This window comes from Pristiophorus japonicus, chromosome 2, assembly GCF_044704955.1.
Source record: "Pristiophorus japonicus isolate sPriJap1 chromosome 2, sPriJap1.hap1, whole genome shotgun sequence".
NCBI lineage: Eukaryota > Metazoa > Chordata > Chondrichthyes > Pristiophoridae > Pristiophorus > Pristiophorus japonicus.
Genome location: NC_091978.1, coordinates 348,052,718 through 348,078,048, shown reverse-complemented (window position 1 = coordinate 348,078,048; position 25,331 = coordinate 348,052,718). Strand labels below are relative to the sequence as shown.

General features: G+C 44.7%; 1 protein-coding gene across 2 annotated transcripts in view; it reads left to right on the top strand.

Moving 5' to 3' along the window:
* The window catches only part of LOC139234877 (evC complex member EVC-like), a 65,536-nt gene that overhangs the window by 5,823 nt on the left and 34,382 nt on the right, over positions 1 to 25,331 (top strand). For both annotated transcript variants that reach the window (XM_070865707.1, XM_070865695.1), the window contains exons 3-11: positions 1,309 to 1,392; positions 1,775 to 1,998; positions 2,634 to 2,718; positions 3,145 to 3,243; positions 4,162 to 4,290; positions 11,890 to 12,048; positions 14,827 to 15,043; positions 16,447 to 16,595; positions 17,803 to 17,901. In XM_070865707.1, coding sequence (XP_070721808.1) covers positions 1,309 to 1,392; positions 1,775 to 1,998; positions 2,634 to 2,718; positions 3,145 to 3,243; positions 4,162 to 4,290; positions 11,890 to 12,048; positions 14,827 to 15,043; positions 16,447 to 16,595; positions 17,803 to 17,901 — 1,245 coding nt within the window. The remainder of the gene's footprint in view (positions 1 to 1,308; positions 1,393 to 1,774; positions 1,999 to 2,633; positions 2,719 to 3,144; positions 3,244 to 4,161; positions 4,291 to 11,889; positions 12,049 to 14,826; positions 15,044 to 16,446; positions 16,596 to 17,802; positions 17,902 to 25,331) is intronic.

Sequence of the window (25,331 nt, the reverse complement as noted above, 5' to 3'; positions counted from 1 at the left end):
CTCCAATTTAAGGAACAGTGCAGATGAAACGTAGCTCCATCGTAGCAGCAGATGAATGTATTTCGCATTACACATTATGACCCTGATTTTAATTCCACCCACCTGGTGGAAACTGGGTGTGGGGGCAGTTAAAATGAGGGCAGCGACTTACCCCTCTGATCCTGCTACCTTGCCACCATTTCATGAGGTTAACCTCTTTTGAGCAGGCGAGCGGGAGACCTGCAGGAAGACAATGGGGACCTTCTTTGAATATGCAGATCATCTGCCAATGACCCGATCTGCAATTCTGGTTGGAGGCCTGAGCAGGGTAACAGTAACTGGTTCCCTTTCAGGCTAGACCTGTCGGGAGGTGGACTGTGGGTCAGAAGAGGTGCAGTAATTAAGTTTTTAAATTTAATATTAGGGTTCTTGCTGCTCCGGATCTCACAAGGAAGCCTTGCGCCTCCCTTGCCCTGGACACGCACCCCCCCCTGCCCCACCCCCGATGGCGTCCAGAGCCCCGCTCTCACTGCTTACCTGGGACCCAATTGCAGCTTCCTGCTGCTGAATTTCTGCTCATGCCAGCCGGCCAGGTAGCGGATCTGACTGGGTTGAAGCAGGTCACCAAGAAAATTAGAAGAAATGAGGCCTAAACCTCAAGATCAGCCAGACCTCCATATCCCTGGACTTTGACCATATCCCTGGACTCTGACTGCATCACTCGCTTCTAGACTCCCATGCACAGTACCTACCCTCCCTTAAAAAACAGATCATCCAATCATAAATAATGCTATGGGAGATCCCATAATACATTAAAAGTGTTCGTATTGAAATGGAGTGCAGTCCTTGGTAATTTCAAGCTTCAATCTTGTTTACTCTATTGAAAGTGACAGATTTTCTGGAATATACTGTTGATGCTTTTTGTAATTATAATGTACATTTTTACTGTAGAGTTAAATATTATGGCCTGCAAAGTATTCAAAAAATGAGTTAAAATAAACAACTACTTAGTAGAAAGTTTTAAAAAAAACGATGATTCACAATTGGTTTCTAAACTGGCATTTCTGTTTTGAGTATCCTGGGCCTGCAGATTTGCAAAGGTTTATTCTTAGTGTTATTGTTTCATTAGTGGATAACTCCTAAATCAGAACACAAATATCTGTTAGTATCTCCAAATTGAGCTATAGACAAAATAATGGGAACATTTAACTCCACTTTAAATGTGCCCTGCTTGTTCTATGTTATGTCTCTAAGCTCCCCACAAAGATAAAGAACTTAGACACTTCAATAGAACATTATTATGATATGCTAATATCTTTTATTTTACAGGAAAATGAAACTTCATTGGACAGTAATATAGCTGCTTTTGCATTGAAAGCAAGAGTCATATATCCCATTAATCAAAAATTCAGAGTAAGTCTTGCATTTGTTGTTATAATCGGCAACAATTACGTCAGTACAATATCCAATTGAAAGTTATTTTGCTTTGCATTCATTTGTACCTACTGTCTAGTTATATTATATCTTTATATTTAATAAAATGCATATACTCCAAAAATAGGTGTTCAAAAATCTGGTTACGTGATTGGATAGTTTATATTAGGTTAACAATTAAAAAAATTCAGAACCAATAATTCATTTGTCCAATTAGATAGTCCAAATTCAGAATGGAGACTCTCCACTTCAAGGATGAGCTGCCATTTCCTAAAAATGTGTTTCTTTGAAGATAGTTAATCTTTTAGTAACTTTAATCTTTGCTGATGTCCTACTTGCTAATTATTAATATCATTCGCAGCCCCTAGCAGATGGATCATCTAATCCCTCTCTATTGGAGGGCTTGAAACGGAGAGATCAGACCAAAAGAGCAAAAGAAGACTTTGTTTTATCACTTGGTCAGAAGGATGACAGAGATTGCTATTGCTTTCCAGGGAATTATTCACCACCAGACCCAAAAGCATGTAATAAAAATAAAATAGTTGTGATGGCAACATTCTTTTCTGAAGTACTAGTATATACAAGGTAAAATATCTTCAATAATTGTAATAGACACAGTTGTGCGTGTATATATATATATTTTATCACATGGGAGTCAAGACCAAGTGTAGTCTTCAGGTGAAACGGAGTTAGAGGCTGGAGGATAATTGGGCCAGGAGCTGCAAATATAATTCAGTCCACATTTTAATGTTATCTATTCTTTCTTCAGTTGAAGCAAAGTTAGAGGATGTGGGTTAATTAGAACAATATGCAGATTTAGTTCAACCTCCATGCTAAAGTAATAGATTCTGTCCTTAATTTATACATTACTTGGATTTTATATTGTTATATATAATTAAGTACAAAAGCTTATGGGAAATTGGAAGTAGAGATTGGAGCAGGAAAGGTTCTCTTCAATGGAGGCTAAGGAGCTGGGAAACATAAGTGCTTTAGTGCCCCCTGTGGTAGATGGATGTTACTGTAGCGTGACAAGTTTACAGAAGCAGTTTCCATTATAAATATAGACGCAAGAAATCATAGTGGAACATGCACAGATGGAGGACTTTTAATACATTAAAGTACACGTGTGTAATTCCATACGAGTGTTTCTGGCTTTTCAGATTTATTTAATATTATTCACTGCTGATCATTTGTAGTTTTTGTTTCTCCCTATTTGACAGTCCTGATGCAGACCTTGGCCTCTACAGACTCAGTCTGCAAGTCCTCAGGGATTTAGATACAGAACTACGTCAAGAAAAGTATATGGTATGTCTAGAGTATTTGCAAGAACCATTTAAGTTTACGTTAAATATCTTAACCTAGAAATGCTGGTGGCGCCATTGCATTGCCAGAAGTGCAGCCTGGCGGGACTTCTGCCTCCTCTCATCTGGCCTTGCCATGATCCCATTCCAAATCCCAAGGAGGGGTTCATTTGTGGGTACCCATGTCCGTACTAGTGTTATTGGGGTGCCCTTTCATGGCAGCACTGCCAAGGGGCCGTGTTTAGCACACTGGGTTATGTGTTACCCTCTTTGTATAATGCAGTCTAGCCTATGTATTCTGTATATAATGTCATGTAGATTGTACACACTATATATAACAAAGAAACACATGGTTCAATGATTCTACTCTTGTATGTATCAGACCATTATTGTCCACGAGCTCGGAATACATCCATCTGTTTCCTTTTAGATGTTTCTTCAGTTACTAAGAATACATCTGAATGATTTGTATTTAAAAGAGAAAATAGATGAGAAGTTGTACAGAGATTTTCTTTCCACACAAGAAAAGGTAATGTTCAGTCATACAATCCTCTCTTTTTGCATTATCAAAGTGAAAAACCATTAAGTACTTGGTTTAATTTAATTTAATAGTGCAGAATTACTTTCAGCATTGTGTAAAAGTAGTAGCCAAATAACTCGAGCTTTCCTCCCAACTACTCCGTTTGAAAATAAAACTAAAACTGATTTTTCCAAACTGAATGATTCCTTTCTGGTGGCCAAATAATTCGACTAATGGTGGCTGCAGTAAAATGTCATTAGTGTCTAACTTTGGGGCGAATTGGTGACAGACAGCCTTTGAGGGGTGGAGGAAATAAAAATAATTAAATATTTAAATGTTCACAATTGATTTTGAGAATAATTTTAGACTAATAATATTTTGAGAGCTAAAAAATATCATGTTGCTATTTACAGTGATTTCACTTGACTTCTGAAAGCTGGGGTTCTAGACAATTTAAAAAAAAAACATTTAAAAATAAAATTGTTTCTCGGAGAGCCCAGTAGAATAATGCTGGTGTACTGACATACCGACAAGGAGTGGTTCGGTTCTGCAGTTCCCAAATTGCATTCCAATTGCTGTCAGGAAGAAACACAGAGAAGTTGAAACAATTCTTCATAGGAAGGAAAGGGCAAAGCAATCTGCAACTTTTGCTTCCATTCTAATGGCCAGTTTCAGAGTGGCAGTTGCAAAGACTGGGAAGCGACTTCTTCGTCAAGGGAAGGGAGGATGGCACGGGTGGTGTGACGTAAAGTGGAGGGAAACATTTCAGACATAATTATTTTCAGTCAATATTATAATGAAGAGTGTATTATAATTAAAGTACTTGAAGGAACTTCACCTTTAATTTGACAGCTGAGTCTTCAGTTCTCTAAAAAGATGTGTCTCTAGTGTGGCAGCAGTAACTGATTGAACTCTTCTGTTTAAAAGGAACTGGAAGAGCTGGAGAAGCAAGATCATCCAATGTTGCCTGGTGCAGCTGACAGGAAAGACTCTCGCTATACTTTGGAAGAAAGTGAAAGAGATGAACGTAATTATTTGCAATATACCATAAAACAGGTAAGATTATTTAAGGGGTTTATAATACAGTCCATTTCAATGACAGTAGGGCCACTGCAATTCTTCTACATGGCAGGGGTGGTGACCCGACTGTGTAAGGTCAGGTAATTTAAATCATTTGAACACACTCCCTGCGCACACTAGCCCAGGCATTGGAAGTGCGATTGTAGAGTGGCCATGTAAGAGGACAAAACTCATTTCAGCCTTCAGAAAGGTAACAATTATTAAAAATGTGTCAGCCTTACCAAAGACTGTGGGCCCAAGTTTCCACTCGCGCCTAGAACGGCGCCGTCCCGACCTGGACGCCCGTTTTTCACGCCATAAAGTGCGCCTAAAAAAATCCTCGGTATTCTCCACCTCCCTGTAGGTCCTCTGACCCTCGGCGCAGCTGTGGGGGGGGGGGGGCGGAGCCAGGTCCCTGCGCTGAAAACAGTGCCGGGACCTCTGCACATGCGCGCTACAGTCGGCACGCAAGTGCAGTAGCTCCAGGCGCCGAACTGTGTGGGAGGGGCCCGAAGCACGCAGCCCCTAGCCCTGGCCGAATGGCCTCACTGGGGCTGCGTGAATAAGGCTCCTCCCACGGCCAGCTCCTGCTTCCCCCCTCCCGCCCGACCAGACCCGACACCCGCTCCCCCCCCCTCCCCCGATCAGACCCGACACCCGCTCCCGGACTGACCCGACCCGACCCGAGCTCCTGTTCCCGCTCCCCGACTGGACCCGACCCGACCCGACCCGCGCTCCTGTTCCCGCTCTGCCCACCCCCCCCTGACTGGACCCGACCCGACCCGCGCTCCTGTTCCCGCTCCTCGACTGGACCCGACCCGACCGCTCCTGTTCCCGCTCCGGCTCCCCCCCCCCCGACTGGACCCGACCCGACCCGCGCTCCTGTTCCCGCTCCGCCTCCCCCCCCAGACTCGACCCGACCCGACCCGCGCTCCTGTTCCCGCTCTGCCCACCCCCCCCCGACTGGACCCGACCCGACCCGCGCTCCTGTTCCCGCTCCGCCTCCCCCCCCAGACTCGACCCGACCCGACCCGCGCTCCTGTTCCCGCTCCCCGCCCCCCCGACTGTTCGCGACCCGAGACCCGCCTGTTCCCGCTCCCCGCCCCCCGACTGGACCCGACCCGACCCGCGCTATTGTTCCCCCCCCCCCCGCCCCGACCCGACCGCGCTCCTGTTCCGCCCCCCGCCCCCCGACTGGACCCGACCCCGCTCCTGTCCTCCCGCCCCCCCCGCTGACCCGACCCGACCCGCGCTCCTGTTCCCGCTCCCCGCCCCCCCGACTGGACCCGACCCGACCCGCGCTCCTGTTCCCGCTCCCCACCCCCCCGACTGGACCCGACCCGACCCGCGCTCCTGATCCCGCTCCCCGCCCCCCCGACTGGACCCGACCCGACCCGCGCTCCTGTTCCCGCTCCCCGCCCCCCCAACTGGACCCGACCCGACCCGCGCTCCTGTTCCCGCTCCCCATCCCCCCGACTGGACCTGACCCGACCCGACCCACGCTCCTGTTCCCGCTCCCCGCCCCCCCCCGACTGGACCCGACCTGCGCTCCTGTTCCCGCTCCGCCCCCCCCCCCCAACTGGACCCGACCCGACCCGACCCGCGCTCCTGTTCCCGCTCCCCGCCTCCCCAACTAGACCCGACCCGACCCGACCCGACCCGTGCTCCTGTTCCCGCTCCGGCCCCCCCCCACCGACTGGACCTGACCCGACCCGCGCTCCTGTTCCCGCTCCGGCACCCCCCCCCCCACCCGACTGGACCCGACCCAAACCGACCCGCGCTCCTGTTCCCGCTCCCCGCCCGCGCTCCTGTTCCCGCTCCCCGCCCCCCCGACTGGACCTGACCCGCACTCCTGTTCCCGCTCCGCCCCCCCCCCCCCCCCCGACTGGACCCGACCCGACCCGCGCTCCTGTTCCCGCTCCCCGCCCCCCCGACTGGACCCGACCCGACCCGCGCTCCTGTTCCCGCTCCCCGCCCCCCCGACCCGACCCGCACTCCTGTTCCCGCTCCCCGCCCCCCCCGACTGGACCCGACCCGCGCTCCTGTTCCCGCTCCGCCCCCCCCCTCCCCCCCGACTCGACCCGACCCGACCCGACCCGACCCGCGCTCCTGTTCCCGCTCCCCGCCCTTCCCACTGGACCCGACCCGACCCGACTCCCGCTCCCGGACTGGATCCGACCTGACCTTCCCCCTCCCTCCCTCCCTCTCCCCCTCCCTCTCTCCCCCTCTCCCCCTCCCTCTCTCCCCCTATCCCCCTCCCTCCCTCTCTCTCTCCCTCTCCCTCCCTCCCCCCCCCCGACCCGAACCGAACCTCCCCGACCCAACCCAATGCCACCTACCTGTAAATCTGGTGCTGGGGACGGGCCCTGCCCGAAGTCTCGGGCCGGCCCATTCAGCCTTCGGTCCCGAAAGGCCTGCCTGAAGCACTTTCACACAGGTAGGAAGATGGTTTATTTAATCTTTTCTTTGCTTATAAATGTTTATTCAGGTTAGATTTATTTGTATAATATTTGTATAAGTATAAATAAGGATTTATTATAGAATTTAATGACTTCCCTCCCCCCCCACCTCGTTCTGGACGCCTAATTTGTAACCTGCGCCTGATTTTTTAATGTGTAGAACAGGTTTTTTCAGTTCTACAAAAATCTTCACTTGCTCCATTCTACTTTAGTTTGGAGTACGTTTTCACTGTGGAAACTTTCAAATCAGGCGTCAGTGGCCGGACACGCCCCCTTTTGAAGAAAAAATACTGTTCCAAAGTAGAACTGTTCTACCTGACGAGAACTACAGAAAAAAAAATGTGGAGAATTGCGATTTCTAAGATAGTCCGTTCTCCACCAGTTGCTCCTAAAAATCAGGTCAAATCATGTGGAAACTTGGGCCCTGTATGGGGAGAAACAGGTGGTAGGCCACAAACAAGGCACACCTGAAGTACAGATGTAAAAAAAGTACCTATAGGTAAATGGCAGAGCAGCATAATATCAAGTTCATTTTTCATGGCTGACAAAGTACACCAACAGCTGCAATAACAGTGTGGCCATGTTTGGCACTCTAATATGTGTACCTCAGGCGTGCAGAGGTATACTATACCTTCCAGAAGGTAGCAACCTGGCTCAATGCTGTGTACAGTAGTGGCAGGATCCAAGTACAGATGTGGAGGAAGACGGCATATTTTAATGAAGTTGACAAAGTAAGACTACCCAACACGTCATGTACTCGACGGATGGACCAAGATAATATGCCACTAAATTTGCTTATCGACCTCTTCCATTTCTACTGCTTGCCCATACCAAAGCATCAGCTCTTTCATTGCTTACCCATATTTTAGCTGGGAATACAATCAAGGTGCAACTGGAAAGTTTTGCCACACTAACATCTTTCAAAGCCTTCATGCATCAATAATTGTAACACAAACATTATTGAGTTCTGACGAAGAGTCGTCGACCTGAAACGTTAATTCTGCTTTTCTCTCCACAGATGCTGCTTGACCCGTTGATATTTCTAGCATTTTCTGCTTTTATTTCAGATTCCAGCATCCGCAGTATTTTGCTTTTGTGTAATTTATTGATATGGAGGTTGGGTATATGGCAGCTGTCAGTAACCCCCTTTGGAAATGTAGCAGTGCAGTGACATTTAGCAGCATCGTTGGTCATTCTGTGGGAATGAGGAGATGAAAATGCTGACTGATGCGTTAGTTACCAGTTCGATACATGCATGAGCAGCATGCTAAATGATCTTGCAATGCTAGTTGGGAATGAGCCAAATGCATAACAGTTGAGGGCTGTGGCAATCTTGCCAACCATTGGAAGTGTCCTTGTGTTGCAATTTGACTCCAGCTGCCTTTGCAAACGCAAAGCTTCCCTGTTGGTACAGAGCAAGCTGACGCAGTTGTCCTAAACCATTCACGAGTATGTACTAAGATCTTCAGATATGTGTTGGTGCTTGCTGATCTCCCGGGTAGAACTTTGTTCATCATGTACAATCTCAAACACAAAATACGGTATTTGAAATACTTTAAAAATAAACTTATTGGAGTAAAAAAAAAATTGGGCCTCAAACTTTATTCTGAAAAATAATAATTATTAATAAATATTTCCAAATTATATTAAAAAATGTTAAATAAAAACAATATTATACTAAAAAGGTACTGTAAGCATTACAAAAAAAGCTTGTGGCAATTTAAAAGCTCCTTCACCCATTTGTTGCAATTGTTTCCATTGCACATTCACACAGAAGAAAAAAAAGTGACCATGTTTGTGTTGCAATGATTGATGCATGAAGACTTTGAAAAATGTTAGTGTGGCAAAACTTTCCAGTTGCACCTTGATTGTATTCCCAACTAAAATATGGGTATGAAAAGAAAGAGCTGTAAGGTCATTTGATGCTTTGGTATGGGCAAGCAGTAGATATGGAAGAGAATTGTGCAAGAATTTGTGTCAAATATGAATCTTAAAGAGGCTAAGGCACAAAATTGGTACAAACAACCCAGCACAATAAGAACAGAAGAACATAAGAATTAGGAACAGGAGTAGGCCATCTAGCCCCGAGAGCCTGCTCCGCTATTCAAAAAGATCATGGCTGATCTGGCCGTGGACTCAGCTCCACTTACCCACCCGCTCCCCATAACCCTTAATTCCCTTATTAGTTAAAAATCTATCTATCTGTGATTTGAATACATTCAATGAGCTAGCCTCGACTGCTTCCTTGGGCAGTGAATTCCACAGGTTCATGCACAAGGACCCCCAGGTCCCTCTGCACCGCAGCATGTTGTAATTTCTCCCCATTCAAATAATATTCTCGTTTACTGTTTTTTTTTCCCAAGGTGGATGACCTCACATTTTCCAACATTGTATTCCATCTGCCAAACCTTAGCCCATTTGCTTAACCTATCTAAATCTCTTTGCAGCCTCGCTGTGTCCTCTACACAATCCGCTTTTCCACTAATCTTTGTGTCATCTGCAAATTTTGTTACACTACACTCTGTCCCTTCTTCCAGGTCATCTATGTATATTGTAAACAGTTGTGGTCCCAGCACCGATCCCTGTGGCACACCACTAACCACCGATTTCCAACCCGAAAAGGACCCATTTATCCCGACTCTCTGCTTTCTGTTAGCCAGCCAATTCTCTATCCATGCTAATACATTTCCTCTGACTCCGCGTAACTTTATCTTCTGTGGCACCTTATCGAATGCCTTTTGGAAATCTAAATACACCACATCCATCGGTACACCCACATCCACCATGCTCGTTATATCCTCAAAGAATTCCAGTAAATTAGTTAAACATGATTTCCCCTTCATGAATCCATGTTGCGTCTGCTTGATTGCACTATTCCTATCTAGATGTCCCGCTATTTCTTCCTTAATGATAGCTTCAAGTATTTTCCCCACGACAGATGTTAAACTAACTGGCCTATAGTTACCTGCCTTTTGTCTGCCCACTTTTTTGAACAGAGGTGTTACATTAGCTGCTTTCCAATCCGCTGGTACCTCCCCAGAGTCCAGAGAATTTTGGTAGATTATAACGAATGCATCTGCTATAACTTCCGCCATATCTTTTAATACTCTAGGATGCATTTCATCAGGACCAGGGGACTTGTCTACCTTGAGTCCCATTAGCCTGTCCAGCACTACCTCCCTAGTGATAGTGATTGTCTCAAGGTCCTCCCTTCCCACATTCCCATGACCAGCAATTTTTGGCATGGTTTTTGTGCCTTCCACTGTGAAGACCGAAGCAAAATAATTGTTTAAGGTCTCAGCCATTTCCATATTTCCCATTACTAAATCCCCCTTCTCATCTTCTAAAGGACCAACATTTACTTTAGTCACTCTTTTCCATTTTATATATCGGTAAAAGCTTTTACTATGTGTTTTTATGTTTTGCGCAAGTTTACTTTCGTAATCTATCTTTCCTTTCTTTATTGCTTTCTTAGTCATAGTGCAGACTGCTGAATTGTAGCGCTGAAGGAAATGGACCCAGAGTCTGCTCCACCAAATCTGTGATCTTCCTGTTCCCATTGTGCAACTGTTCTTCCAGTGTACAACAGCACAGAATTTACCCTGAAACGTTCTTATCTGGCTCTTACTTTTACAACAAGTATATTGCATTACACCCTCATTATTTTAGTCTCTTGGTCATAACACTATAATAAGGCCAGACTTTCCACATTGAAAAATAGTTCCGTTTTTTGGCGCTATTTGAATAGCAGCTGGTTTTTTTATGCCAAAATGGTGCCAAAAAAATAAGACCTATGTTTCACCAAAAGTTTTTTAAATTTTGGCGTAGCCTTAAAATACCACCATTTTTAAGGACGAAGCTAAATTTTTTCGTCTTAAAAATAATGCCCGTTCTGCCGAACACAGCATATACTTGAGGCTCTAAAGTTAAAATGCAGGCAGGGAGATTACTCAACCGAAAAATTCCTTATTTTCTGCTTTGATGCTGTGAAATCGATATTTAGACATCTTTTAGTGAAACTTGTTCTGTAAAATAAACATGGCCTGACCACATTGTGTTCAATCTCTCTCTGTATCGTTTCATTCTCTCTCTCTCTCTCTTGTTACCACGGCCCCTAAATCCCTTTAACAAGTTTGCCTCGGTTGGAAATGAAACTGAAATGTCCATGTAGTTTCATGTCCTTGGGCTGCTACACTTTACTTCCCTGCTGCCGGTGGTGATGTTCCCTCCCAGGTCAGGCCGGGATGGCACGCTGACTCCTTGGGCTGCTGCTCTTTATTTCCACAATGCCGGTGGTAGTGTTGCTTCCCAGGTCGGGTACTGAGGCCAGTTACGGCCAGTGTGCCTGCTTTGAGGAGGAGGGCAGAGAAATTGCTGCAGTGCAGTACAGCTGACTGTGCAGGCGGAAGAATAAAACAAAATTACAGAAAAGTTCATATTTTTGAAATTGCTGCTTCATAGTCAAAGTAGTCCTTTAACATTTAAAACTTCAAATACTCAGCGCATTTTTAAGTAGTTTTTATATTAAATACAGGTTTTGTTCCCTCCCAAAGCTTTAACTTTTAGTTCCGTTTCCCAAGGTGGCCTTGTTAACATCGATTTCAATCGGACTCGACTAGGTAAGGCAAGGTTTTTAAAAGTGATATTTAGCACCGTACTTAAAAATATCCTTATTGGGGAAACTCACAAAAACTATGTTACCGTTGGATTTGACCCCAAGTGACGTCACAAAAACGGTTCTCAAAAAAAATCGGCACTTTTTTTTTGAAAGACAGTGTTACAGCACTGGTAAAACTAGCAAAATGGCCCTAAATTTATTTAATTCCCAAAAAAATTTTAGCTCCAAAAAATGAAGCTAACTTGATCCTTACGGTCGCAAATTTCTAGCCCTATCTTCTTTACAGGTTGCTTTTGTGGTGTGTTATGGGACATTTTATGTGGCATACAGTTCATAATGTACCAGAGACTCTATTTTCAAGGACTTTCTTTTATCGAGATTGGATAAGTGCATACTGCCATTATACTTCACCTGTTCTGACATAACGCTTTCTAGTGAAGCTTTTTATTTTACATGGCTCATACTGCCAGCAGAGGTAACTTATGAAGCTAGTTAAACTTGTTTATGTCTGTTCCTCAGCTTAGTGGATACTTCCAGCAAACTGAAAGTGCCCGTTGCTTCCTCTTGAATCATTCCATGCTCCCAAAGATCACTGTCGAGGAGATAATGAGGAACATAAGTGAAAACATGTCACAGGTGGAAAGTCTGCTAACTGACTTCCTGACTTTGCAAGTCACGGTATGTATAACTAAAAAATTATTCCAAGGTATTTTGGGTAAATGTTTTATACCTCGATTTTGCAATAATGACACAGGTTCACCTGCAGCACCGTATTTTGTGAGGGAAGGCCTCCTTCATTTAAATAGGCTACTAGCATATGGAATAGTTGCCCAGGACTCTTGACCTGTAGTTAAGTTGATTGGGGAGCACAAAATACATCAAGCCAATAGCCCTTAAAGTGTTGCAGTGCAACATAAAAAGGAAAATGTGGACTACTTGTTCACAATGGCACAGTGGAAACATGTAGGACACGATTTTCAACTGACGGCCGCCCCATTTATAAGGGGAAATGCCAGGGAAGCAATGGTCACTCCAAGGATACCCAACATCTGCCTGATGCGATTTTCAGCTGAGCCTGTAAATGGGCATCCAGCCCTCCTGCCCAAAACAAGCAGAGGGCTACTTGCTTACACCAATTGGGTCATCCGCCAGTTGGAGGACTCCGTTTGCAATTTTCAACTGCAAGTGGGCAGAGTGTACGCCCATTAAAGGATACATCCAGGAACATTTATTAAGGGAATTTTTGTGGGCAGGGAGGTGCAGGATTGCAGCCTGTTGCCAACTGTTAGGTAATTACCCCCCTCCACCCCACCCCCACTTCACTCAAGGAGTAGCCTATCACATATGACAGTTCTGTGCCTTATACAGGGAAAGTAATGAAGATGTTGCTGCTTGTAAGTATATCATTTGTCACTTACTTGATATATGTGCGCTGCGGACTGCTTATGTAGCACATATCCCTGGGGTGGCTTGGAAGAATCCAGGAGCATGAATACGTCAAGCTGTGACAATGATCACTTCAGTGGACAGAGCCACATGCTGTCTAAAGGTCATCCGGCAGCAGATGGTGGAACTTTGTGAACCAGAGGTGGTGAAGACAGGCCTCTTGTGACATGCGTGAAAGGGTCTATAAACGCAGGTCTCGGGAGTCGATAAAACACCTCGGGTGTTGTTGCACGTGCATTTGTTGGCTGCTCATAAATTTTCCTCTGCTGCTAAATTCAGTCTGCAAGCTGCTTTTATCCAGGCCCCACTTCTCATATTAAGCACACAAAGATTTCAACCAGTGTTAGTTCCGTTGAGAGATAAACTAACCGTAGTTGAAATCGATTTTGTGTACTTAATATGGAAGGAAGTGAGGGACAGAAGAACAACACAGTTACAGCCCTTTAAACTTCCTAGACCTGTGGGTTGGAAGAGATTGCTCCCTGATCGGTGGCTTTAGACCAATCAGAGAGCAGCGAGAGCAGCTATTTTGCATGAATCAGTCCTCCATCTGGAAGTTTAAAGAGCTAATGCTCAAGCTTCCCAGTTTTCAAGCTTCAAGGGAGGGAGGGATGGGGGAGAAGATCGAGAGTGAGAATGTGGGAAGAGAAGGATTGAGTGAACGGGCTTCAACTTTTTGAGTATGGAGGCTTGGGTGTGGGGGGGGGTTGCATACAGGGAGCTCATTTTTTGTGTATGGGAATGTTGGAATTTTCTGTATATCAGGGCTTGCATTTCTAAATAATCATGCAAACCGCTCACTGCTTTTGACAGGAGTATCTAGTCCCAACTCCAAAAGGTTGGATATCCTTGATTTAAGTTGTGCAACAGGTTCAGAATCCTTAAAGGAATATCCAAACCTAACACTTTGTCTGTTGTAATGTATATCCCAGCAGTAATCCCAAGAATAATGAAAGAAAGTATTGACATGTTCATAGAGCTAACCACTTGCTCCATGGTTGACTGACTTGAGCATTCAACATGGTCATTACCTGGCATTTATGTGCCACGAGTGTTACCTGTCACTTACCAGTCCAAGTTTGGATGTTATTCAGGTCAGTTGTAGGCTAGTGGCTTCATTTTTGGCAGAGTTATGAATGGAGCTGATCATCAGGGAACAATCTCACTCCTGACCTTATGAAGGAGGGAATGTCATTGACAGAAACAGCTGAATATGGTTATGTTGAGCACACTTCATTGAGGAACTCCTGAGGCTGTGACGACTGGCCTCTAGCAACCACAGCAATCTTCCTTAGTATCAAGCATGACTCCAGCCATTGGAGGATTTTCTCTTTGACAACCATTTGTCTTTAGTTTTACGAGAGCACCTTGGTGCCATACTCGGTTGAAAGCTTCCTTGATGTCAAGGGCAGCTATTCTCATTTCCCCAATGGCATTTAGCTCTTGCGCATTGTCTGGTTATGAAGAGGTCTGGAGGCAGACCAGAATTGAGCGTGAGCGAGCAATTTATTGGTGGTTAAGTGTTGCTGGATGGCACTATTGATGACTTCTTCCATTATTTTGAGTCATACTGCCTATGCCATTCACCACTCAGGGAATGTAGAGCTCTACGAGTGTGTACTTCAATGGAGGTGCTAAACTGCCATCCAACTGCTAGTGTCATTTCAAAACTTTCACTAACTTTAAAAAGCATTTAGGCAATCCAATGAAGTTGTTTTTTTAATATTAAACTTATAAAATTTGTCTTTGTGCATATATATTGCAATCAATGCATTGCCAAAGTAGTGCTAGACCACCTCCATCTCAAACACCACTGGAAAACTGCTGCATCAAGACCAATTCAGCAGAGTTATATTCCTCATACTGTATCTGTGTGACCATTTTGTACTGATGCAACCCATGCAAGATAAATGCCCAATAAGGATTTACATAGCAGATATTAGAAATTGAACATGAATTAAATTGTTTAGCAGCTAGCCTTCAATTGTCACTGTTATGTTCTTGTCATAGGTTATTCGGGATAAGCTGCTACGTTGGGAGTTCATGGCAAAAAGCCTTCATTCCTTCAAGTGGCTTGTGCAGCAAGAAAACAGAGACAAATTAAAGATGGTGACATCAGTCCTGAACACTCTCACCAGGGATGGTGAATTGGCTTTTGGGCAAAAAGAAGATATTTTAGCCAGATTACAAAGTTCTGTTCAGGACTGTGTGCACACATACAACAATGGTAAGCCTTAAATTGTAGCCTGTGAGCTGAATTATTATATGCATTGAAATTCAGTTTTATAGTACCTGTAGATCCTAAAAGATGGTACTATCTTTGAAAGGAGGTTGGGCCTGAATTTGCGGTCGGAGGCTTCCCGCGGGAGGTTGCATCCGACTGGCAAAAAATCTACAAACCTACCTTCTGCCTCGGGATCCACGGAGACTTGCATAGAGCCCCAGGTGCACACGCAGTTCCCCTGCATCCCTGGGACATGTGGGCCGGCCCAACCAATGAAAGAAGGGGGATCGCCATTTATGCTTATGGGGATTCCCCCATAAGCACGAATGGGGATCACATAAAAAACACACTTAACATAACAAATAAATAAATAACATATTTAAAATTAATGAAAATACAATATAATTAAACACTTAAATTTATTTTTCAAAACATTAAAATTTTACATTTTATTTTACATGTGTTTTAATGTTAAAATAAATGGAAAAAATTGCTTTTTAAAGCTCTTACGCTGGTAAAAGCAGGCCTTACGTCTGGTTTTACCAGGTGTAAGAATTTCACGGGCATTCGCTGCACAGAATAGCCCAACTTTCCGCCTGGGATGTGGATGATGTATCAAGAGAATTTTTGACAGATCGCAAGTTCCAAGTTTTCGTGCATGCCTAAACCAGGTACTTGTGCAGCCCCCATGGGCACGCACCCGGAGGGGCTGCAAATTACAGCCCGATGTGTTTTTGCGCTATGTCGTGTCCACTCATGTGCAGACAATGCAGGCAAGTGCGAAGCACCATTGGATACCATTCAGCCAGCATTCTGCTTGGAATGTATAATTTCATCCAATCAATGGTAGTCGAGCTGGATGCAGGCAGTGAAGCCTTCAAGCTCAGCTTGACTGTGCAGAGATACACCTCAAAGTTCAGACAATGCACAACATTAGCACTCCCCACAATTCAGAAAAAAAACGTTTTATCGAGTTTTAAAAGTACAGGATTTGTTCTCGCTGGTAACCACTGAGGTTGTTCCATGCTGTAATCACTACCACCTTACATGTAGCCCTGAATGTACTGAAGGTCATGTGAATCATAATGTGTACAAATAATCTGTGGTGGTTGAAATTCTACTGATGTTCCAAATTGAAAAGTAATGTTAATGAAATCAAATAAATATGGAAGTTCAAGTCCTTGAATTTCCGTGGAGTTCTCCTGATCTCCGGCTGTAACTGCAGTTGCACCTTTGGAGGAACAACTATTTTTAGCTTTTTGCACCATTTCATTCTGCTGATCTCCCACCAGAGAATTCCCACAGAAATTGCAGACAAAAAAACCTTGATTCAGCTTCAAACATTCTTTGATCCTTAAAACATTTCCATAATCCATACCTACATATAATATAAATATTTCTTACAGAATGTACCAAACGGACTGAAGATCTCGTTTTGGGAATGAAGAGATGGCGCAGGACTTTGCTGAAGAGACTCGAAGAGACACAAAGACATGAGGCAATGACTCTGACAGACCGGGCGAGGCAAATGCTTGCTCCTACTGAGTTTATTAAGGTCAGAATGTAAAATACTGTTGAGATAAACTTGTTAGACGTAAGTGTAGGAGTTAACATGTTGGATTCAAACTTCTGTTTACATCATGAAAGAGTGACACCATTATAACAAAGCTTACTCAAGATTCCCCTTAACAAGCTCACCCTTCACTTGTTTAATGACCTTATATGCCACTGCTAATTATCAGTTCGACTAAATACCGTCCATGCAGAACATTGTCCCATTTATAAAATACATAACATCAACTCTTGAGTGTTTACATTCTGGTGATCAGAACACTCAGTAAAGGAATCAAACACTTCCATCTCTGGTATAATGAGTGTTAGCACCAGAGTAGAGCTTCCTCTATCTGGAGCTAAAAAGTTGTCTGGGCCTGTTTTTGAGAGCAAATGGTTGGCGTGCTCCTCGGACATGCCAGTAAGTGGAAACCCATGGCTCACTCAGAAATGAGCCTTAAGCTTCATTTCTATATTACTGGCACGCTATGGGCACCTGTCGTGCCTCTAGGGGCAGCTCACCAGTTTGAAGACTTCCAGGTAGTTCATGGGGAGAGGAGAATGGGAGGGAGCAAGCACAAGCCGGCAGCTGTCCTCATGATTACTGTGGAGCCGGGAGCAGCATTCTTGATCCACATGGAGATACATTTTTAAAGTAAGTTTCAAAAAAAAGTTAACATGAAGGATCACCACCTTCTCCAGGGCAATAAATGCAGCGATGCTCACATCCCGTGAAAGAATAAATAAAATAAAAAGTTGGAAAAGCACTCCCTAATGCTCCATTTTCTTCATGATGCATTCCTGTTCACTGTATTGTTCATACTGCTACCTGAGTATTGGGTATTAGGCCTAATTTTACTCTACTGACAGTCCACTAGATTGGTTGCGTCGTGGGCATTTGGAATGTACAAATGAATCCAGTTCCAAAATGTAATCCTGCAAATTCTGTATTCAGAAACGAAAACCACAGTAGAGAGGTGGATGTGTTTACTATTCTTGCCTTCATGCTGGACTTGGTTGTTACAAATGTGTCTGTGAAACAGCCGTGAAATATGATACCTGTAAATCTGAAAAATAACTGCTGTCAGGTGCTTAATTCCTTGTGCATTCTGTACATTCGTTAATTCTAACATAACTGGCAGATTGAATCTAGGTACTCCAGTAGTTTAATGATCCTGTAACGTACACTAATATCGTTGTGAACTTTATAGAGTTATCATGAGCTTGCAGAGCGGCACAGACAGGTCCGCTGTGATGTGGAGGACAAAGAGGATCATAAAGATGCCAAGGCAGTTACCGAGCTGTGGAAGGTGAGAATCCAGTGAATCCATTTCACAGATTACACCCTGTATAGATAATTGAGGTTTTCACTTTTTTTAGCACATTATAGTAAAATATTCAACGGTTCAGTTTTGTTGACTGAAACGTTAGGAGTGAAAAGTTTGGAAAGCGTTCAAGCGCTGAAAGAGGCTTTTCTTACTTAAGAGGGAGGGATGTCATGATTTAGCTTTTTTTCTAGTGAGGGAGGTCGGAAGCATCATGACGCTTATAGCCTCCACACACCATCACTATTGGGCTGAAAATTGCAGCCTCTCCGGGTGTGTATGATGTGTGCACGCACCAGAAGAGGCCTCGCAATTGCCGGTTCTCAGCACGCGATGCGCATGTACCGAGAATCGGCTTTTGCGATCTGTCAAAACTCGCACGCATTCCCGGGAGATGGGACTTTGTGGGCGGAAATTTGGGCTATTTACCCAACTCTTGCCCAGTGAACGTCCTTCAAACTCTAACGCCTGATAAAAGCAGGCGTGTAGCCTACTTTTACCAGCATAAGAGTTTTAAAATGTAGAAAAATTAAATTTCATCACTAATTTTTATATTTAAAAACTCTGTCCATTTAAGGTAAGTTTATTTTTAACCCTATTAATTTTTTTTCTAAAACATTTAATTAAATTCAATTTCAATTAATATTAAATATGTGAGGTGTTTTTAAAAAATGTATTGTGTTGTGTTTCTGAGTTTTTTGGCGGTATTCTCATTGATAGTAATGGGAGCTCGTACAAACAGAGCTTGGGATGCGTGTGCCCATACGCAGCACAGCGAATGGAGGCCTCCGACCGCAATCCGATGTTCCTCCGGGACCACCAGGTAATTTTGGTAAAAAAATGTGGGTCAGAGGCGTTCGCCCGCAGGAAGCCTCCGACCGCAACTTTCTCCCCATAGTATTCATTGTGATCCCTGTTTTGTGCTGAGTCAATGTTTGTAGACTCATCATTGGTGTAATTGGCCTTGAAAATCCACAGTGGCGTCCACCTCAGCATAAGTGCCAAAATGCACCTGCTGCAAACCTTCGCCACTGATCCTGCAGCAGAAACAGAATATGACTTTAATGCTGTGCCCACAACAAAAGTGCTACATGAAATCAGAATTGTATCAAATTTATCTACTTAGTCATATGTGTGCTTATCCAGATGAGATTTGCCCATTCAAGGAAATGGAATGTTTTTTTTACTCCCTGGCAAAATCAAATATTTTCATGTCCAGCGGAATATGAATTGGCAACAGACTAGAGTTTTCTTAACTCCGAGATCAGAACCACAGAATCATAGCAGTTTATAGAATAGAAGGAAGTAATTCAGCCCATCGTGTATGGGCTTGGCTCTTGCGGGAGCAATCCAAATTAACTCATTTCACATTGGACATCATAGCCAATAATCTGGGGAGAGTTTCCTACAATTAATCAGTTCCCACAGTTGAAAAGACAATGCACTAACTTGCTATGCCACCCAATCCTTAAACTAAACCATTTATTTAGAAACAGAAATTTACAGCACAGAAGGAGGCCATTTCGGCCCATCGTGTCCGCGCCAGCCGACAAAGCCGCGCGGCCCTTAATCAGCAGCCCTAAAGGTTACATATAAACCTATGAACAATGACGGAAAGGCAAAGAGCACCCAGCCCAACCAGTCCGCCTCACCACAACTGCGACACCCCTTATATTAAAACATTCTAGACTCCACCCCAACCGGTGCCACGTGATCTCCTGGGAGAGGCAAAAACCAGATTAAAACCCAGGCCAATTTAGGGAGGAAAAAAAATCTGGGAAAATTCCTCTCCGACCCATCCAGGCGATCGAAACTAGTCCAGGAGATCACCCTGGCCGTATTCTATTCCCTGCAGTACTTACCATTATATCTGCGCCGTCCAACAAAAGGTCATCCAGTCTAATCCCAATTACCAGCTCTAGGTCCGTAACCCTGCAGGTTACAAAAGTGGTGCGGGTTTCTGCATCCACCACTCTTCCAAGCAGCAAGTTCCAGATTCCCACAACCCTCTGCGTAAAGACGACCCCCTCAAATCCGCTCTAAACCTTCCACCAACCACCTTAAAACTATGCCCCCTCATAATAGACCCTTCCACCAATGGAAATAGAGCCTTACTATCCACTATGTCCAGGCCCCTCAATATTTTGTACATCTCAATGAGGTCTCCTCTCAACCTCCTCTGTTGCAATGAGAACAAACCCAGCCTATCCAATCTATCCTCATAACTAAGATTCTCCATTCCAGGCAGCATCCTAGTAAATCTCCTCTGCACCCTTTCTAGTGCAATCACGTCCTTCCTATAATACGGCGACCAGAGCTGCACGCAGTACTCCAACTGTGGCCTAATCAAAGTATGATACAATTTAAGCATAACCTCCCTGCTCTTATATTCTATGCCTCGGCCAATAAAGGCAAGCAGTCCATATGCCTTCTTAATCACCTTATCCACCTGTCCTGCTACTTTCAGGGATCTGTGGACAAGCACTCCAAGGTCCCTTTGTTCATCTACACTATTAAGTGGCCTACCGCTTAATGTGTTTATCCTTTCCTTATTAGCGCTCCCAAAGTGCATCACCTCACACTTCTCTGAATTAAATTCCATTTGCCACTGCTCTGCATACCTGAGCAGTAGATTGATATCCTCCTGCAGCCCATGACTTTCCTCTTAGATATATATAATATATATGTATGTACATTTTTGTTCATATTTTCTAGTAAAAGAAATCATAGTTGAAATTTATTGGGATAATTTTCCCATTTCTTGCTGTCGATGTGAAGTCTCATCCACTAGAAACACAGATCAGAAATTCGGACATGGGATGATTTTCCCAACAATTTTGATGAGAAATCTGTGCACAGCACATGACCGAATCTTCAGTACGTGCTCCTGGTGGGTGAGGCTCTCCACCAGCAGCATGAAGTTAAAAAAAATTCCGTTTAGTTACAACCTTCAGATGTAGAGGCAAATGCGAGCTTGATGGGGATGGATTTTAGTTTGCAAACAATTAGGATGCAAAGTATTCTTTGGTGTTTTGCCCATTGGCTTCAATGGGGGGAGTGTTTGCGAGTGCTGTTGGGGAGGAGTTAAACTAATATGGCAAGGGGATGGGAACCAATGCAGGGAGACAGAGGGAAACAAAAAGGAGACAAAAGCAAAAGACAGAAAGGAGATGAGGAAAAGTGGAGGGCAGAGAAACCCAAGAAAAAGAACAAAAAGGGCCACTGTACAGCAAAATTCTAAAAGGACAAAGGGTGTTAAAAAAACAAGCCTGAAGGCTTTGTGTCTTAATGCAAGGAGTATCCGTAATAAGGTGGATGAATTAACTGTGCAAATAGATGTTAACAAAAATGATGTGATTGGGATTACAGATACGTGGCTCCAGGATGATCAGGGCTGGGAACTCAACATCCAGGGGTATTCAACATTCAGGAAGGATAGAATAAAAGGAAAAGGAGGTGGGGTAGCATTGCTGGTTAAAGAGGAGATTAATGCAATAGTTAGGAAGGACATTAGCTTAGATGATGTGGAATCTATATGGGTAGAGCTGCAGAACACCAAAGGGCAAAAAACGTTAGTGGGAGTTGTGTACAGACCTCCAAACAGTAGCAGTGATGTTGGGAAGGGCATCAAACAGGAAATTAGGGGTGCATGTAATAAAGCTGCAGCAGTTATAATGGGTGACTTTAATATGCACATAGATTGGGCTAGCCAAACTGGAAGCAATACGGTGGAGGAGGATTTCCTGGAGTGCATAAGGGATGGTTTTCTAGACCAATATGTCGAGGAACCAACTAGAGGGGAAGCCATCTTAGACTGGGTGTTATGTAATGAGAGAGGATTAATTAGCAATCTCGTTTTGCGAGGCCCCTTGGGGAAGAGTGACCATAATATGGTGGAATTCTGCATTAGGATGGAGAATGAAACAGTTAATTCAGAGACCATGGTCCAGAACTTAAAGAAGGGTAACTTTGAAGGTATGAGGCATGAATTGGCTAGGATAGATTGGCGAATGATACTTAAGAGGTTGACTGTGGATGGGCAATGGCAGACATTTAGAGACCGCATGGATGAACTACAACAATTGTACATTTCTGTCTGGCGTAAAAATAAAAAAGGGTAGGTGGCTCAACCGTGGCTATCAAGGGAAATCAGGGATAGTATTAAAGCCAAGGAAGTGGCAGACAAATTGGCCAGAAATAGCAGCGAACCCGGGGACTGGGAGAAATTTAGAACTCAGCAGAGAGGACAAAGGGTTTGATTAGGGCAGGGAAAATGGAGTACGAGAAGAAGCTTACAGGGAACATTAAGACGGATTGCAAAAGTTTCTATAGATATGTAAAGAGAAAAAGGTTAGTAAAGACAAATGTAGGTCCCCTGCAGTCAGAATCAGGGGAAGTCATAACGGGGGACAAAGAAATGGCAGACCAATTGAACAAGTGTTTTGGTTCGGTATTCACTAAGGAGGACACAAAACAACCTTCCGGATATAAAAGGGGTCAGAGGGTCTAGTAAGGAGGAGGAACTGAGTGAAATCCTTATTAGTTGGGAAATTGTGTTGGGGAAATTGATGGGATTGAAGGCCGATAAATCCCCAGGGCCTGATGGACTGCATCCCAGAGTACTTAAGGAGGTGGCCTTGGAAATAGCGGATGCATTGACAGTCATTTTTCAACATTCCATTAACTCTGGATCAGTTCCTATCGAGTGGAGGGTAGCCAATGTAACCCCACTTTTTAAAAAAGGAGGGAGAGAGAAAACAGGGAATTATAGACCGGTCAGCCTGACATCAGTAGTGGGTAAAATGATGGAATCAATTATTAAGGATGTCATAGCAGCGCATTTGGAAAGAGATGACATGATAGGTCCAAGTCAGCATGGATTTGTGAAAGGGAAATCATGCTTGACAAATCTTCTGGAATTTTTTGAGGATGTTTCCAGTAGAGTGGACAAGGGAGAACCAGTTGATGTGGTATTTTTGGACTTTCAGAAGGCTTTCGACAAGGTCCCACACAAGAGATTAATGTGCAAAGTTAAAGCACATGGGATTGGGGGTAGTGTGCTGATGTGGATTGAGAATGGTTGTCAGACAGGAAGCAAAGATCGGAGTAAATGGGTACTTTTCAGAATGGCAGGCAGTGACTAGTGGGGTACCGCAAGGTTCTGTGCTGGGGCCCCAGCTGTTTACACTGTACATTAATGATTTAGACGTAGTATCTCCAAATTTGCGGATGACACTAAGTTGGGTGGCAGTGTGAGCTGCGAGGAGGATGCTATGAGGCTGCAGAGTGACTTGGATAGGTTAGGTGAGTGGGCAAATGCATGGCAAATGAAGTCTAATGTGGATAAATGTGAGGTTATCCACTTTGGAGGTAAAAACAGAGAGACAGACTTTTATGTGAATGGTGACAGATTAGGAAAAGGGGAGGTGCAACGAGACCTGGGTGTCATGGTACATCAGTCATTGAAGGTTGGCATGCAAGTACAGCAGGCGGTTAAGAAAGCAAATGGCATGTTGGCCTTCATAGCGAGGGAATTTGAGTACAGGGGCAGGGAGGTGTTGCTACAGTTGTACAAGGCCTTGGTGAGGCCACACCTGGAGTATTGTGTACAGTTTTGGTCTCCTAACTTGAGGAAGGACATTCTTGCTTTTGAGGGAGTGCAGCGAAGGTTCACCAGACTGATTCCCGGGATGGTGGGACTGACCTATCAAGAAAGACTGGATCAACTGGGCTTGTGTTCACTGGAGTTCAGAAGAATGAGAGGGGACCTCATCGAAACGTTTAAAATTCTGACGGGTTTAGACAGGTTAGATGCAGGAAGAATGTTCCCAATGTTGGGGAAGTCCAGAACCAGGGGTCACAGTCTAAGGATAAGGGGTAAGCCATTTAGGACCGAGATGAGGAGAAACTTCTTCACCCAGAGAGTGGTGAACCTGTGGAATTCTCTACCACAGAAAGTTGTTGAGGCCAATTCACTAAATATATTCAAAAGGGAGTTAGATGAAGTCCTTACTACTAGGGGGATCAAGGGGTATGGCGAGAAAGCAGGAAGGGGGTACTGAAGTTGCATGTTCAGCCATGAACTCATTGAATGGTGGTGCAGGCTAGAAGGGCCGAATGGCCTACTCCTGCACCTATTTTCAATGTTTCTTTGGCCCCAAGTTTCCACATGCGGCGAAAAAGGCGCACCTCAGAGCTGGGCGCCTGTTTTTCGCGCCAGAAAAAAAGTGCGGTATTCGGAGCTCGATGTCTGCTTGGCGCGGCGCACAGGGGGCGGAGCCTACCACTCGCGCCGATTTTGTAAGTAGGAGGGGGCGGGTACAATTGAAATGAGGCTTCTTGGTGCCGGCAACCCTGCGCGTGCGCGTTGGAGCGTTCGCGCATGCGCAGTCTGAAGTAAACATTGGCACTCGGCCATTTTTAAAAGTACTGCAGAAAAAGTGAAGATTTGTTTCTTGGACCCCTGCAAAGGCTTGTATTTTAATTTTCTTGATATTTCTGTGTGTGAGGGAGTACTTTTAGCAGCACTGCTGAATAAATCACCTGCTGAAATCAGTGAGTTCAGCTTTTCACTGCTAAACTTGCAGAACCGGTGCCTGCAAATTAAGGACTGTATGTTTGGAGAAATAAAAGTGCCAATTCAACTTTGCAATGGATCAACGTCCACCAAAGAATTTCTTGCATGAGGAAGCAAACCATTGCATAATATGTGGTGTTGGCAATGCAGCACCCATTCTGCAAATTTAAATATAAAGATGTCGATGTGGCTGCCTCTCCCTGTCCAAATGGCCTCAGTCAGTCCCCCTCACAGCTCGAAGGCTGCTGCTGTTCTTTCTTCGGCTCCCGGCCAGCCACTGACGCTGCTGCAATCCCATGGCCGAATAGCCTCACGTCCGCGCCTGATTCTTCGGCTGCCATCGAGCCACTGACGCCGCCCCATAAGCGTGGCCGAACGGCCTAAAGAATTTTAAATCTGCAGCTGCGTGTGTCCTGTGTTCATTCTTCGGCTCTCGGCCAGCCACTGACGCCGCTGCAATCCCATGGCCGAATGGCCTCAAGTCCGTCTGGGTGCTGCATCTTCGCGGGGAATGAAGGCGTGCCTCAAGCACCGCAGCTCAGCTCGAAGGCTGCTTGCTGCCTGCTGCTGCCGTCGAGACGAGTCACTGATGCCACACCGCTGCCTGTCTCCAACATGAAAGGCCTGCCTCAAGCACTGCAGCTCAGCTCGAAGGCTGCTTGCTGCCGCTGCCGTCGAGACACTGACGCCACACCGCTGCCTGAAAGGCCTGCCTGAAGCACTTTCACACTGGTAGGGACATGGTTTATTTAATCTTTTCTTTGCTTATAAATTTTTATTCAGGTTGGATTTATTTGTATAATATTTGTATAAGTATAACTAAGGATTGATTGTAGAA